The sequence below is a fragment of the Candoia aspera genome, chromosome 2 (genome assembly GCF_035149785.1).
Source record: "Candoia aspera isolate rCanAsp1 chromosome 2, rCanAsp1.hap2, whole genome shotgun sequence".
NCBI classification, from domain to species: Eukaryota; Metazoa; Chordata; class Lepidosauria; order Squamata; family Boidae; genus Candoia; species Candoia aspera.
Window position 1 is genome coordinate 91,514,166 of NC_086154.1, and position 14,905 is coordinate 91,529,070.

A 14,905-nucleotide genomic window follows, 5' to 3' on the forward strand; every position below is an offset into this window, starting at 1 on the left:
TATTTTTTTCTTATGGCAATTATGTTGAGATCAGATAATCACAAAATTTGTTTGTCATAGTTTCTAATACCCTTCTCTTGTTTTTTTCTGAAAGTGTGGAGACAGTGAATGATGGACAGTTTCACAGTGTGGAACTGGTAATGTTGAACCAGACCTTGAACTTAGTAGTAGATAAAGGCACTCCCAAAAGCCTTGGCAAACTGCAGAAACAGCCCGTGGTTGGTCAAGACACTCCACTTTACATTGGAGGTAAGTTCTGCTTTCTGCAGAATTTCAGCTGAGGGTCAGGCTAGGTAATAATCTTAAGACCACTACAACTGTGCAAGAGAAAACAATTGAAAGGTGAAATAATAGCAAAAGATCCCAACCCTTTTGCCCAAAAGGTGATGTTATCCCACAGCAAAATAGTGAATTGATGTTATTTTTTAGATTTATATCTTTGGGTGGGTTTGGAAATCTAGTGCAAATGACTGCTTTTGTTTCAGCATACATTTTTGAAGTGCTATGCACCAGGGAATAAGAGGCAAAACTAGGGTGAGGTAAATAATGGCATGGAAATATCCCCCAAGCATATGGTGCATTGATAAACTGCTGCTATCTGCTTATCTAATCTTTTGCTACCATGTCATTACCTTCAAGTGAAATGTCATGGAGTTGCTAAAACATTACGTAAAGCATTTTGTGACTTTCTTTGCAGGAATTCCCACATCTACAGGGCTGTCTTCATTGCGGCAGGGTACAGAGAGGACACCAAGTGGCTTTCATGGGTGCATTCATGATGTCCGAATTAATAACGAGCTCCAGGATTTCAAGGAACTACCACATCAGTCAGTAGGAGTCCTTCCTGGTTGCAAATCCTGCAACATCTGTAAGCATGGAATTTGCCGTTCTCTTGAAAAGACAAGTGTGGTCTGTGAGTGCCATCCAGGCTGGACAGGTTCACTATGTGATCAAGAAGTTAAAGATCCCTGCCTTGATAACAAGTAAGTTTCCTTTGGTGTAAGTTTCCTTACAAATCTAAGGAATGTGTGACAAATGTAGGATGAAACAATCTGAAATCCAGCAGATATATTTTTTTTTCTCTCTCTCTCTCTTTTTTTCTGTAAGATGCCTTCATGGAAAATGCATTGCCACAAACTCTGCTTACACATGTAAGTGTGTAGAAGGTTACACAGGTATGCACTGTGATAGAAAGAATGATTCCTCCAACTCCTGCAGACTTCTAAGATGTAACCATGGGCAGTGTAAGATCTCTGCACAAGGGGAACCCTACTGCGAATGTGATCCAAGCTACAGTGGAGAGCGTTGTGATAGAGGTTGGTGTAATTGTAATATCTGATACATGCTCTGCTCTGTCCCTTTTTATCTGCTTACAAAGCAATGCAGAAGCTCTGCTGATGTCTTTCAAGTTCAAAGAAAAATTATATTTGTGTACCATACATTTACAGATGCTCTTTAAAAAGATGTGACCCATTTCCTTTTACCTGACAAAATTGGGGTTCTAGCCTCCATATGGCACAAAAACAAATCTACTTATTTCCCATATCTGAAGAGCTTCATCAGATGACAACAGCATGAAGAATTTCTCTTTTCTCTCCCTATCAGCTGGGATCTGCAGTGGTTGAGACGTGCAGTTACTTTTGTCCTAGGTCCTATTTCATTAGCAGTTTGCATAGTAAATCGTAGCTAAGATAAAAAATCCAGAAATCACAGGGACACAGAAACTGCCTTATACCAGTTAGACTGTCTAACCAGGTATTATCTACTCTGACTAGCAACACCTCTTCAGGGCTTTAGAAAAAACCTTTCCCAGTCCTACCTGGAAATTTTACAAATTGAATATGAATGTTTTTATATGGAAAATAAATGTCCTGATGAATTGTCATATCATTAAGATATAATCTCTGCTGAAGTGTATACTGCAAGAATGAATGTTTTGAAACAGAATGTTATGCTATGCCCTTAGTCCTTTTTTAAATAACGTTCATATTAAAATTGTATTAATATGTCAGTGAAACAGAATGTTATGCTATGCCTTTAGTCCTTTTTTAAACAACTTCCATATTAAAATTGTATTAATATGTCAGTGTTTTAGTTAACCTTTATTAACATAAAGGAGATGCATGTTAATATTTTGGATGTATTTTTAACAGCATTATAATTATAACTAATTATTTTCTCATACTTTATCAGCACAATTAAGTCAGGAAAGTTTCTCAGTGTTACAGCTTGACACAGATTATACTAAAGGACATTACTTTGACTGGGAAATAAAGCCAGACACACACATCCGGTTCCAGTAAGCAGCAACTTTATATCTAGAGATCAGTAAATAATCTTATAGTCATTCTGTTCTAAGCAACCAGTCAGATAAGTCCTACAGTTGCCAATATACACAGAAAGTTCAGTTTGTAATTAACTAAGCAACTTCCCCTAAATCCTGGTATTACTTAAATATGCTTTGTCTAAAATGAACATACAATAATTATGTAAGTAGAAGTAAACTGGCTGTTCACCTTATGGTTGTTGCCATCAGCCCTAGTGAAATATTAGCACAATACATTTGAAATACACTTAGTAAAGTAGGCTATATCCCATACCAATGACAACTCTACAATTATCCAGAATATAGAATACTGTATGTGAGCACTGTCATAACAATAACTTTTCATAGAGGAACCAGTCAATACACAGTGACAGCAGATGACCACAAGATGTCATCATATTCCATTATGTATATCAAAGACAAACAACTTTTTAGTACAAAGACATCAAAAAAATCCTCCAGAGTAAAAAAAAAATCATAGTGCCATGAGCAAATGCCATTATCAGTAACCACTTGATTGATTTATTAATCATGTGCCATCAAATCAGTGTTGACTCTTAATGACTATATAGACAGATTTTCTCCAGGAGGATTTGTCCCTGACCTGGTCCTTCAGGTTTTCCAATGGGGCACCCATCACCACTGTAATTGATTCCATCCACATTGCTGCTAGTCATCCTCTTCTTCTCTTTCCTTCCACTTTTCCCAGCATTATAGATTTCTCCAGAGAGCTAGGTCTTCACATTATGTGTCCAAAATATGTTAATTTGAGCCTGGTAATTTCTGCCTTAACTGAGAATTCTGGGTTGATTTGTTTGATGATCCATTTGTTTGTTTTCTTGGCTCTCCATGGTGTTCTCAGGAGTCTTCTCCAACACCAGAGTTCAAAAGCATCAATACTCTTCCTATCCTTCTTCTTCATAGTCCAACTTTTGCTTTCATAGAGTTTGATGGGAAGAACAATAGCTTCATAATTATAATTCTGATCTTTGTAGATATAGACACATCCCAGCATATAAATATCTTTTCTAAAGCCTTAATGGCTACTCTATCTGTAGTATATTCCTTGATTACTGGTTCTTTTACTATTGTTTATCCTAAAACGCACAAACTATCCACCATTTCAATATTTTCACTGTTAATTCTAAGGCAGGTTGTCATTAGTTTGGTCTTCTTTATATTTAATCTTAGTCCCATTTTCTTCACTGCACTTATTGACTTACATTACTGTAGTGTGCAGATCATTTAGATTTTCACCTATCAGAGTAGTGTCATCAGCATGTCCTCAATATATTTTTCACATATATAGTAGTTTAAATAAAGGGATAGTATACAGCCTTGTCTCACTCTGTCAGCCTTGCAAGGTAGTTCAGACAAGAAGCACACCCAGAAGTGTGCTAACTTTATTGTAAGGTTACATTAACAGAATCTTGCAAGTCTGAAACTCCATGTCTCCCCCACCTCCTTTTTACAGCCCAAGAAACTAGGCAGTATCCCTTCTAAGACGTTTGCCACACCCACATCCTTTCTGTGGGCTTGGCTGCCACTTGTCTGACGGTTGTCTACTGCAGCTGTTCCACTGCCTCCCAAGCTCATTTCCACATACCATTACAGACTCCTTTGCTAACCTGAAGCCAGTCTGTTTCTCCATGCTCTGTCTGTACTGTGGCTTCTTGGTCTGTGTATAGGTTTTGCATGAGGACAATAAATGTTCTGAGATTCCCATTTTTCTAAGTACATTGCAGAACTTAACATGATCAACACCACTGAAGATAGAAGCAACACCACTGAAGATTTAATCAATGAAGCACAGCTATTTTTGATTTTCTTTGACTTTGTCAATTATCCAGTATGCATCAGCAATAATGTTTTGTGTTCCTTGGTTTTTTCTAAAGCCACTTTGAACATCTGGTATCTCCCTTTCCATGTAGGGCTCTAGTCTGTGTTGGATTATTTTGCTAGCATGTGAAATTAAGGATACTGTACAATAGTTTGCATAGCCTGTTAAGTCTACTTTGTTTGGTAATGGTATGTATATTGACCTCTTCCAATCTGTTGACCACTGAATCATTCTCCATATTTACTGGTATAGCTTGGTTAGAATCTTTACTGACTCTTCTTCTGTTGCTTGCCATATTTCTACAGACATTCCATTAATTTAATTCCTATAGCCTTCTGACTTGGTAATGACTGGACTGCTGAACTAAGTTCATCTTCTAGTACTAGAAGTTATTGTAAGTAGGGAATATCTTCTAAGATATCTTGGATGTTGATATATCTACTGTACAGAATGTCAGTATACTCATTCCATCTTTGTTTGATCTCCTTTGAATTAGTTACTATCTGTTCATTGGAGTCCTTTAGCACACCAATTTGAGGCTGGCACCTCCTTCTGAGTTCAGAGATCTTTTGGAAGACTTTCCTTGTTTTTCCATTCTGTTTCCATCTCCAGTGTCTTTACAGATGTTGTTGTAGTATTGCTTCTTGTCTCTTCTAACAGCTCTCTGAAACTCTTTGTTAAGTTCCTTTCTGAAATTATTGTCGTTGTGGGCTTTGGGTTCTCTTCTTGTCAACTGCCATGATTTGTTCTGACATCCAGTTTGCTTTCTTCTGTTTCTTGATCTTTGGCAGTCCCTTTTCACATTCATCCCTAACAACTTCTTTAAGTTCATTCCATAGATCCTCTGGTTCCCGATTAATGAGATTGAGGACTTCAAAGCAATTCCTGAGGTTCTCCTTGAAAACAGTGGGTATATGCTCAAGATCATATAGTGGAAGCTGGTTGGCTTTCTTCTTCTTTAGCTTAACTTAGAAGTTGTTTGTGTACTCCATCTGGTGATATTCCTGCATATAGGTGTTGTTTTGGTTGTTTGAAGACTAATAGCTATGAAAAAATCATTGGAGTAGCAGAAATTCATAAGTTGTTCTGCTTAATTTTGTGCTCCTAAGCCATACCGTCCAGCTGCATTTTCCTTCTTAATATTTCCAACTTTGGCATTCCAGTCTCCAACACAGGCAGCATATCTTGCTTGCATGTTCTGTTAATTTCAAATTGAATTTGTTCATAAAACTCATCAATCTCCTCTTCTTCTGCATCAGTGGTTGGAGCATCAACATTGATATTCGCCATATTAAAGGATTGTCCACAAAGTCTAATTGATATTATTCAGTGATTGATTGACATGTAGTCAATTTATTATTCTTGTTATCACCTTTAAAACCCTTCATAGAATAAGGCCTGGCTATCTGAGACACCACTTATTTCCAACTGTTTTGCCTGTCTGGTACGATCAATCAAGATGGATGTGCTCTAGGTTCTGTCAGTTAAACAGTGTCATCTTACAGGACCCAGGAAGTACACCTCTTCTCTTTCAGCATCTGTCCCGTGGAACAATATCCCTTCAGGGTTTAATAGAGCTCCCACCCTAATCACATTCAGGAAATCACTAAAACATTGGTTTTTATCCCAGGCCTTGGAGTAGGGTGGTTTTGGAGTCCTCATTCATCAAGTTCAGTGTTATAGTTAGCTGTATCATTCTTCTGTTTGGCTTTGATTTTTTAACAAGTACTACTTTTCTTTTTTATTTCTAAGCCACCCAGAGTCATGAAGGAGCCAGATGGCCTTGAAATTGAGTGGGTGGGTGGAGAGAGAGAGAATGATGATAGACATTAGTACAGTGGAATGCCTCCTGGTCATCCCAAAAAAGTAGGTTTGAAGTTGCAAGTGTACCAACTTAGAATGTATTATTGAGGCTTCACCAATATTACATTTTAGCTCCCTAGTACTAACTTATCACCAAATTATCCAGGGAACAGGTCATTTATAGCAATCTTTTCTGCAGATAGTTTAAGTCATGTGGCAGGAATCCATGTTCTTGATCTTCAGACTTTTGATCAAAAAGATCACCTTCTTGAGTTATGCTTTTGTTTTAACAGAAAATGTGTGTCAAGGAGAGATTATTCGTGAATTCATTCGGAAGCAACAAGGCCCCACCTCTTGCGTCTCCATGGTGAAGGTACCTCGCGTGGAATGTCATGGCACTTGTGGAAACAATCAGTGCTGTGTCGTCCTCCGCAGCAAAAGGCGGAAATACGGCTTCCAGTGTGTGGATGGCTCCTCCTTTACAGAAGAGCTCGAGAGACACGTGGAGTGTGGCTGTGCAAAGTGTTTATAAGCATATGATCGGCCTCTTTGCCCTTTGCATCAAATCCGCTTTCAAAAACAGGACCTATTTACTTTTAAGTGAAGAAGAGAATATTAAGTATATTGTAAAATAAGCAAAAAAAAGTTATTTTTATTATGAAAAGTGACTATTTTCATCTTTTATTATATAAAATCTGACCATTCTGGGTATATGTATCATATATGAGTTATTTTTACTATGGATTTTTTTTTACAGTTGGTAAAAAAAAATGGAAAAAATATTCCAAATCTAAACACAGGGATTAAAAAAAGAATATAGTTGATAAGCTTTGCACAGTGGCCAGATGTGAAAGGAATTCAAACTGTTTGCCACAGAATTGATGAAACAGGTGTTGAAATGGTCTGGAGAGATACCTAACACGAGCTATAGCATTTTATCATCATTTTTGTCCACGAATGCTCAGTTAATATCCCTCTCTTTTGAAAATGAAAGTGCTAGTTATATTTGTTACTGTTGTGATTTCTTGACACCATTGCCAGGCACGTGCACACGCACGCCCACACACACACACACACACACTGTGACAGCAGTGCCGTAGCTTGGACCTTATGCACAGATGTTGTTATGCACACATTAATGCAATGGTAATAGTAATGTATTTTGTCTTCTGTATATGATTGATTCTCACAATTATATTTATCATATGTTGGGGATCTAGCACAGTCACTCATACATGGTAAATTGGGGAAATGTATTCTTTATTATTTTTTTAGAGTAACAAACTGAAAGAAAGTTTTATGCAACTCATAATGAATAACTTATGAGGGACTTATTTACTTGGCGCATACAGTACTTTCTTGTCCTTCCAGCCTGTGAACTAGCCCTCTCTTGCTGACCCCTTATATCTGCACATGCAGAGCATCTTGCATGCATCCTCCAGCAAAGAAAGGATGAGAAGGTAATTTCCTGTGGTGGTGAGCTTCTCATTTGCCATTCCAAATGATATTGGTTTTTGGCTTCTAGTTACAAAGCAGAATGGCAAAAAATGCACTGAAACACTGCCTTACCCAATCATGACAATCCATTTGAAAAGTATGTACACAGATATATTTTACTTAATCCAAGAGTTATTATTACCTAAATATTGCAAATTCTAAGAGGTATTTTTCCTCTCCAGATATAAGTTGAGGCCACATATGGCAATTACCTGAAACAGCTTCTGACTGCCAGCATGTAGAAGTCTTCCCAACGACCCTGCCTCCACCTGTTGCTGGACTGCTAGCTATGACATGAGGAATTATTAAGTGATAGCAATATAATGCATGTTACACTTTCCACATGAGACAGCCATGATACAAAAACTGTTTCATTTAATCTCAACGTTCTATCACTGAGTCTTAAAAAGAGAGCTTTGGAAAGGGGAATGTTAACAGGAGACATCTAAGAAAGTTGTACTTCTTCAGCACCGTAAATGCCTCTCGCATTTTGCACAACTGCATCTGGCTTCTTTTCTCAGATCTCTTTTCTTTTGCTTAGTATTGTAGTAGTAACAGGAGAGCCTACCTTTACAAGGAGCCATGGATAAGGGTGAGACAATTTTCAGAAGGACTGGAGAAAGGGAGAACGGGGAGAGAGCTCCCCATATTTCAATGAGATCCTGAAATCCTAGCAGAATTCTTCGCTTTGGGACCAGTAAGCCATAGCCACATTCGTCAAGAGCAATGGTTTAGTACGTTTGCCTTTGAAACAGCCAAGAGAGTGAATACTCTTGGTTCTCTTTTGCTAAGAACAGATTTTTTTCTTCTTATGCTTCAAGCATTCACATTTCAGAAGTCTGAAAACATTTAAGAATCTTTATTCTATTACAGTCTTTTGAAAGCCACAATAGTTTGTTCAGATTTCCTTATGGATTCTCAGGATAATTTTAGGCAGGAGGGAAATAACTGATACAATAGTTGCCTTTCAGAATAAATGGTAATACGTGGAGCCTGCAATCAGTGTAACATAAAACAATCACTAGTTACTTTGCCAAAAAGTGATTGAAATAATACAGTTCAGGAGCTGGCAGGGGAGAAAATGCTTGCAACGGAGAGAGGAATTTGTTATTTTGAGCACAATATGTGATCTGGAAGCAGCTGGAATTTATAACATAGAAATGCACCACAGTCTGCAGAGACCAAAAGTTTGCAAAAACAAATGCAGCAACATTCTTTTGTGTGAATAAGACTTTGGCACAAGGCACCCTTTCCCTAATGATTTATTCTTTTGCATGGCATCTGTTACCCAAAAAGCTACTGCCCCTGTTGCAGAGTATGATAATTCAGCCAGAATAGGCAGATCTTACAGCTGAAATGCTACTAAAGAATGTATATTCCTAAAAAGGAAATGAAAAATACTATATTAGGATAGTAACAAAGAAGGTACAGTCTCTATAATACATTGTCTTCTTTTAGCAAAATAACATATTTGACAAGACCAAAAAAAAAAGCCATCAACATTTTGTGAAATAATTCCAAAAATGTCTAAAGGACTTCCAAGCTGAACAATAATTAACCACAATGAAGGAAGATTGGCTGCCTTTGATCAATATATATTTGGATTAGAAAACTTAGAAAGAAGAATAGACACTTTATTTGCTTGCTGCCATTAGATAGTTCATACTGTGTTGTGTTCAGTTGATGATATGGAATCTAATTTCTTGGTTGTGTTTTTTTAAGTGCCAAAAGATCTATGAAGTTAGTTTAAAAAGTGTTGCTTAGATCTCTCTAAACTGTCAAAATGACAGTATGTTTCAGCTATTGTACATGGAATGCAGTAGCCAACTTTTTAAAATTAATATAAAGAAAGATGCTAACCCTATAAAAATTGTACATTGGCAATGTGGATTAGTATGAATTTTGTGTATTTTACTGGATTGTCCTATTGTGATGTAATAAATTTAAGTAAATTGTTGGGTTACGGATAATTGTACCTTGTCCTGTGTTGCTATTTTTCTGTCAGTTGGGCACATTTCCACGTGCTTTAATTGACTAAGAGCACATTCCAGACATTCTTGAACGTGTTAGCCATCTCTTGGGCTAGGGCCACACAGGAGAATGTGTATAATTTAAGAGGTGCAATGACCCCTAAAAACTGATCACTTTCTCAACTGACATGAGACTTTCATACACTTAGCTAATTTCTGATCTCATGCAGGTGAACCCCAAGTGGAAACAACCTGAGCTATTATAACACTGAACAGAAGGAAGTCTTTAATATTTTTTTTAATTGATTGATCTCTTTTAATGTACTGTATTTATAAGGTTTATTTAATTTTAAATTTTATATACCATTTCAGTGCAATTGGCTGTAAATGAAAATCACGTTAGAGTTAAGGCAAATGTGGACATCTGGCCCAAGGCATAGAGATGGATGTTTTAAGTTACTACTTTCAGTAAACCATAAGAAACTGCAATATTTTTTTTGTCAAAGGGAACAAGTTCAAAAGATGCATATAGGTTAAACATTAACCTAAGCATGTCTATCTTATTTCATGTCAATTTTGTCTTTAACAAACAAGCATGAGAAGATGGATATGTGCTAAACTGGAACTATGGGATTTGGATGAATTTTTTTCCTCTTGTCAACTGATATCACCTAAACTTTTTGAAATGTTAATGGATGTTATACAGATTGGGTATAGCTGCAAACTGAAGAGAATGGTTCCATAATGGGTATAGTTAAGAAAAGGTGGACAGTGAAAGACCAACAGTAGGTAGATGCCATTAGCTTTGCTGTACAAATAAAAGTTTATCTCTACCAAGGATAGCTATATATTGTAACTTTTATTATTTTGCCCCAGTCATGATATTGATTTTTTCTATTACCACTGTTCTCCTTAAAAGAGCCCAGAGTATACTAGAAAAGATGTAAATATGAAGTCCAGATATCACACCTTTTCACAAACATACAGCCAACACAGTTACATGTATTTACATTTGCTATCCCTGAAATACAAACTTAATTGTAGAAAAAGTATGCAAACATCTTTCTGAAAATTATGTCAGCATTAGACTTTAAACTTAAGGTTGGCTTATGTACAGTATTTTTCTAATGATTTATATTCAATTATGTCACCTCAGCCTCAGCTGCTATTATTGCCAACCCCATGCTTACATTTATTTTATTTTATTTAGCCAATTTATGGTTGTTATATCTGGACAAAAACGTTTGAGACACCTCTTAGGAAATAAAGCAATTATGAGACCTTCTAACAGTCCAGAGTGAAGAAAGCTCTCTTGTTTACTCAGGGCAGTCATGTTGGTTATTTCATCACTTCACCCATCTGGTGGTAGGTGGAGAAAAAACATTTAATTCCAACACAAAATAGTGTATTGGAAAATGACCCTTCTATTCTCTGCCTTCTCTCTGTGTAGTCAATTGCCACAAATCCCTTTTGTCTCAAGTCCCAGTGAGAGAAGTCAGCAAGGCCAAAATAAAGTTACTTGGGCTAAAGGAACAAAATTGCATAAAATGGGAGATTGCATCTCAGATTCCCCTTATCATTAGGGAGAATGAATCCTTTTTTATTTTTTATTTTTTTAGTGAAAGAAGACCAAATGGTTACTGCTGTAATTTGTTGTCATCATCATTACCCTCATTTTAGTCCCAGGAAGGACTGTTTATTAACCACTTTTACTTTTCAGAGGATCTATCATATTTACTTTATCCCTTAGGCAGTTAAGTACCTTTAGATCCTGGTTCAGCACATGATATGGGAGGAGCACATTATCCTCTCAAGAACCAACAAAGGTGCAGAACCACAGACACTCTTCGGGAATCTTTCATGATTCAAATTTTGGTCAATGGGTTAAGCAGAAGTGAATTACCAAAGCAGTTAGAGCCTAATCAATAGAAAAGGATTTAGTTTTACAACACTTTTAGCTGAACACAGGGTGATAACATAGGAGATGAAACATTAAGCATTCCAGAAAGACAGTATGTTGTTACAAATCTAGTAACAACTAGTCTGATAATATTTGTCTTCTCACTTGCATTTAGGACTTATTCCATACTGATGTGATGACATTCTAGTAATGTCATATGTTATGAGGACTACATCACTTCACTCAGTAGAATTATTTGTATATTTAAAGTGAAGTTAGTCTGGATCTTATCAAGAACCTAAGTGAATAAACTTGGCTGAAAAGAACATACAGTATGCATAAAAATAAGTGGGAGAAAATAACAAAAGCAGTGCTGTGGTTCTTTTTATTAGCACCCACTCAACTCGCTGCAAAGTGCAGATGGCAGAATGCTAACAGGTAGCAACATTAACAGAAAAATGATTACATGCAACTCTTGGCTCATTCTCTTGAAGAGCAGTTACTTGTTCCATTAGGCACTTGGGAAGAGAAGATGACATGATAGAATTGAAGCCTGTAATAGGAACCTGATCAGGGAATTAGATGAACTACATCCTAGGATACTGAAGGAACTTGCTGATGGGGTGGGCAAGTCGATACACACTGTCTCTGAGAAATCCTGGAGAACATATAAAGTTCCAGATGACAGAAGGAACACAAATATCCTTATCTTCAAAAACGTAGTGGGGTGGAGAGAATCCAAGGACCCATAGACCGGTCAGTTTGACATCAGTTCCTAGGAAGATTCTATTGGAGACTACAAAGCAATTGCTAACCATCTTGAGAAAGATGTAATTGCCACAGGTCAGCATGGATTTGTTAAGAAGAAGTCTTGCCAGACAAAACATACCTCATTTTTCAGTTGGGTAACTTCCTATGTATATTGGACATACTATAACTTCAGCAAAACATTTGAGCAAATACCCAAAGGCATTTTGCTTAGCAAGCTAGTGAAGTGTGGGCTGGATGCCACGACAAAGTGGTAAGTAGCTGGCTTTCAAACTATTAAAACAGTGTTCATTAATGGCTCTTCATGAAACTAGAGTGGGGTATTGAATGGGATACAACAAGGCTGACGTGGGTCCTGTACTCATCATTTTTATGAACGTTGGTGAGATTTTCAGATAACAGAAAAGCTTTAGGGAGTGCAGAGGAAAAAGAGGCACTATTCTGTGCCTCTGCTGTTCAAGAGTAGTAGTTCACTGCTTGCCTCTTCTGCCACACTTGCCAAAAGTTTTGGCAAGCAACACACTCTCCACTGTCCTCATCAACACTTTTGTGGGAGACTGAACATTGATTCCTCTGGCAGTTCTCACCAAATGTTTGTGAAGCGGAGCGGGATGAAGCAACGTGATTGCTTTGTTCTTAGAATTAAAGTGGTCACATTGCTTCACAAAGCAGATTTGAGAGAGTGCTTCACTCAAACCTTCTTCAAAATGACGCACTCCTTTGAAGGTCTGCATAGGTCCTTATTCAAAGGGTAGTGTGTTCCCATTTACTGGACATGTTCAAGTAGAGGGCGGATAGAGATGGTTCAGTCTGGACTCCTATACTAAGCAAGGGCTTGGACTTAATGACCTAGCTGGCCTCTTCCAGCTATATGATTCTAAGAGTGTTTATAGTTTTAGTTTAAATAAAAACTGCTACCTCATTCCTAATATATTAACCAATGCCTTTTACTTTAGGACTTATCTGTTCTTTATTCATCAGCCTGAATAGGAGGAATGGTTCATGGAACTTTCAAAAGAAAAGTCTTTCAACTTAACAATAGGTGCAGAACTTTCTATGCAGTCCGCATTCCTTCAAAGAGGCTTATAGTCCTGAAAAAGAATTGTGCTAAAGCAATCCAGATATAGATGAAGTCACTGCTGAAACCGTCCTGATAATAACAGGAGAAAACTGGAGAACTTTGTAGGGAACACAGTTTAGATGTCAATCTTTCAAATAACTTTGGTGTCACATCACAGTATTATCATATCCAAGCAAACCTGTTTTAAAACCCAATCTTATCTTTCCTTTAAACTTTCAAGCATAGAAAGAATTATTTTATCATTCTTTTGTTAGAATATGCTAACCATGTATAGCCATATTAAATAATGAACAATGTATCATAATGCCACGGGATTGAAATAACGCGCAGTATGAAGATACCAGCCCAAAACAAGGGAAAAGGGCAAAAATGTTTGCTCAAGTAGATTTCAGCCTATGATCATATGAAAAATTACCAAAATTTTTGTACTAGTTTAATATCCTCCAGAGAAGTACCTACCAAACATTTCCTTCCCAAACTTTGTGAAATGTAGCCCATCTCTTTCCATGAGCCATTGTGAACATTGCAAAGAATCCAGACCCTTGTTTGGCAACATCTACTGTATGTAGTTAATTGCTGATTTCTAGGATCCTTTTTTTCTCTTCCTTTCACCATGACCCTCAGTGGAAGTATCAATGAAAGTGGCTGAAAAGTAGAAATATGTTTGGGAACTGCAAGAGACTGTCTAGTGGTTAAGGCAACAGGCTAGAAACCAGGAGTCTGTGAGTTCTAGTCCCACCTTAGGCATGAAAGCCAGCCGGGTGATCCTGGGCCAGTCACTCTCTCTCAGCCCAACTCACCTCACAGGGTGGTTGTTGTGGGGAAAATAGGAGGAGGAAGGAGTATTAGGTATGTTCGCCGCCTTGAGTTATTTATAAAAATAAGAAAGGTGGGATAGAAAATAAATAAATAAATAAATGTGCCAAGGTGGTCAGGCTAAGCTTTGATGGACTGTCAAACCTTGTTGGAAAGTATATTAATGTATAGGAACTGTAGGCTTTGGGAACTTTCACACAGAACAAGCTGTGTAGGCATTCTGCCTCAATTTTTCTGAAACTCAAATCTAGCCTGGTCAGCTAGACTTTACGTTGGGAAGTATACACGGGTGGGTGAATATATATGAACAGAGTTTTTTTTAATCATTATTATTTTGGATAGTGAAAAATAAAGAAAATTTAAATGTGTTTGTCTGAATGTATCTGAGTCTCTGGATAAAAAAGAACATGGAGCATTGGAGGTGCTTTCTGGGCCTTGGTGAAGTCAGCAGGATCCAAGACGCACTAAAACAAGCTAAGAAGTTTTTGTTTTTTTGTATGTTCACTTTGAGAATCTTTTGAATAGTGGCACATATTTGATCCTTCAATAGAAATAATGTTACTATGGTTTGATTAATGGTAAGAGATTGTATTTGTAAATTTATCTATATCTGTATTGGAGAAAGTCAGAAGTCACTTTTTGTTTCTATTTTCTGCCTATTTGCACTTTTATAGTTTTTTTCTTTTTTCTTCAGTTCTATTTGCTATCTTTTCTACGCTTTCTATTTTGTATTTTAACTATACTCTGAAAAATAATAAAGTTCTTATTAAAAAAAAAATAAAACAAGCTAAGAAGTGAGAAAGTGATGGGCATGAGGGCTGAGTAAACTCTGCAGCAATTAGGAACCACTCCAAATTGTGTGGGAAACTCTGGGAGAGAGCCAATAAATGCTTTACTGGTAAAA

General features: G+C 37.0%; 1 protein-coding gene across 1 annotated transcript in view; it reads left to right on the top strand.

Annotated features, from left to right (window-relative positions):
* The window catches only part of SLIT3 (slit guidance ligand 3), a 561,750-nt gene extending 553,530 nt beyond the window's left edge, over window positions 1-8,220 (top strand). The window contains exons 33-36 of the mRNA XM_063292455.1: window positions 95-249; window positions 698-983; window positions 1,108-1,316; window positions 6,263-8,220. Of these exons, the coding sequence (XP_063148525.1) occupies window positions 95-249; window positions 698-983; window positions 1,108-1,316; window positions 6,263-6,501 (889 nt within the window). The 3' untranslated portion in view covers window positions 6,502-8,220. The remainder of the gene's footprint in view (window positions 1-94; window positions 250-697; window positions 984-1,107; window positions 1,317-6,262) is intronic.
* Window positions 8,221-14,905: the final 6,685 nt, after the last annotated feature.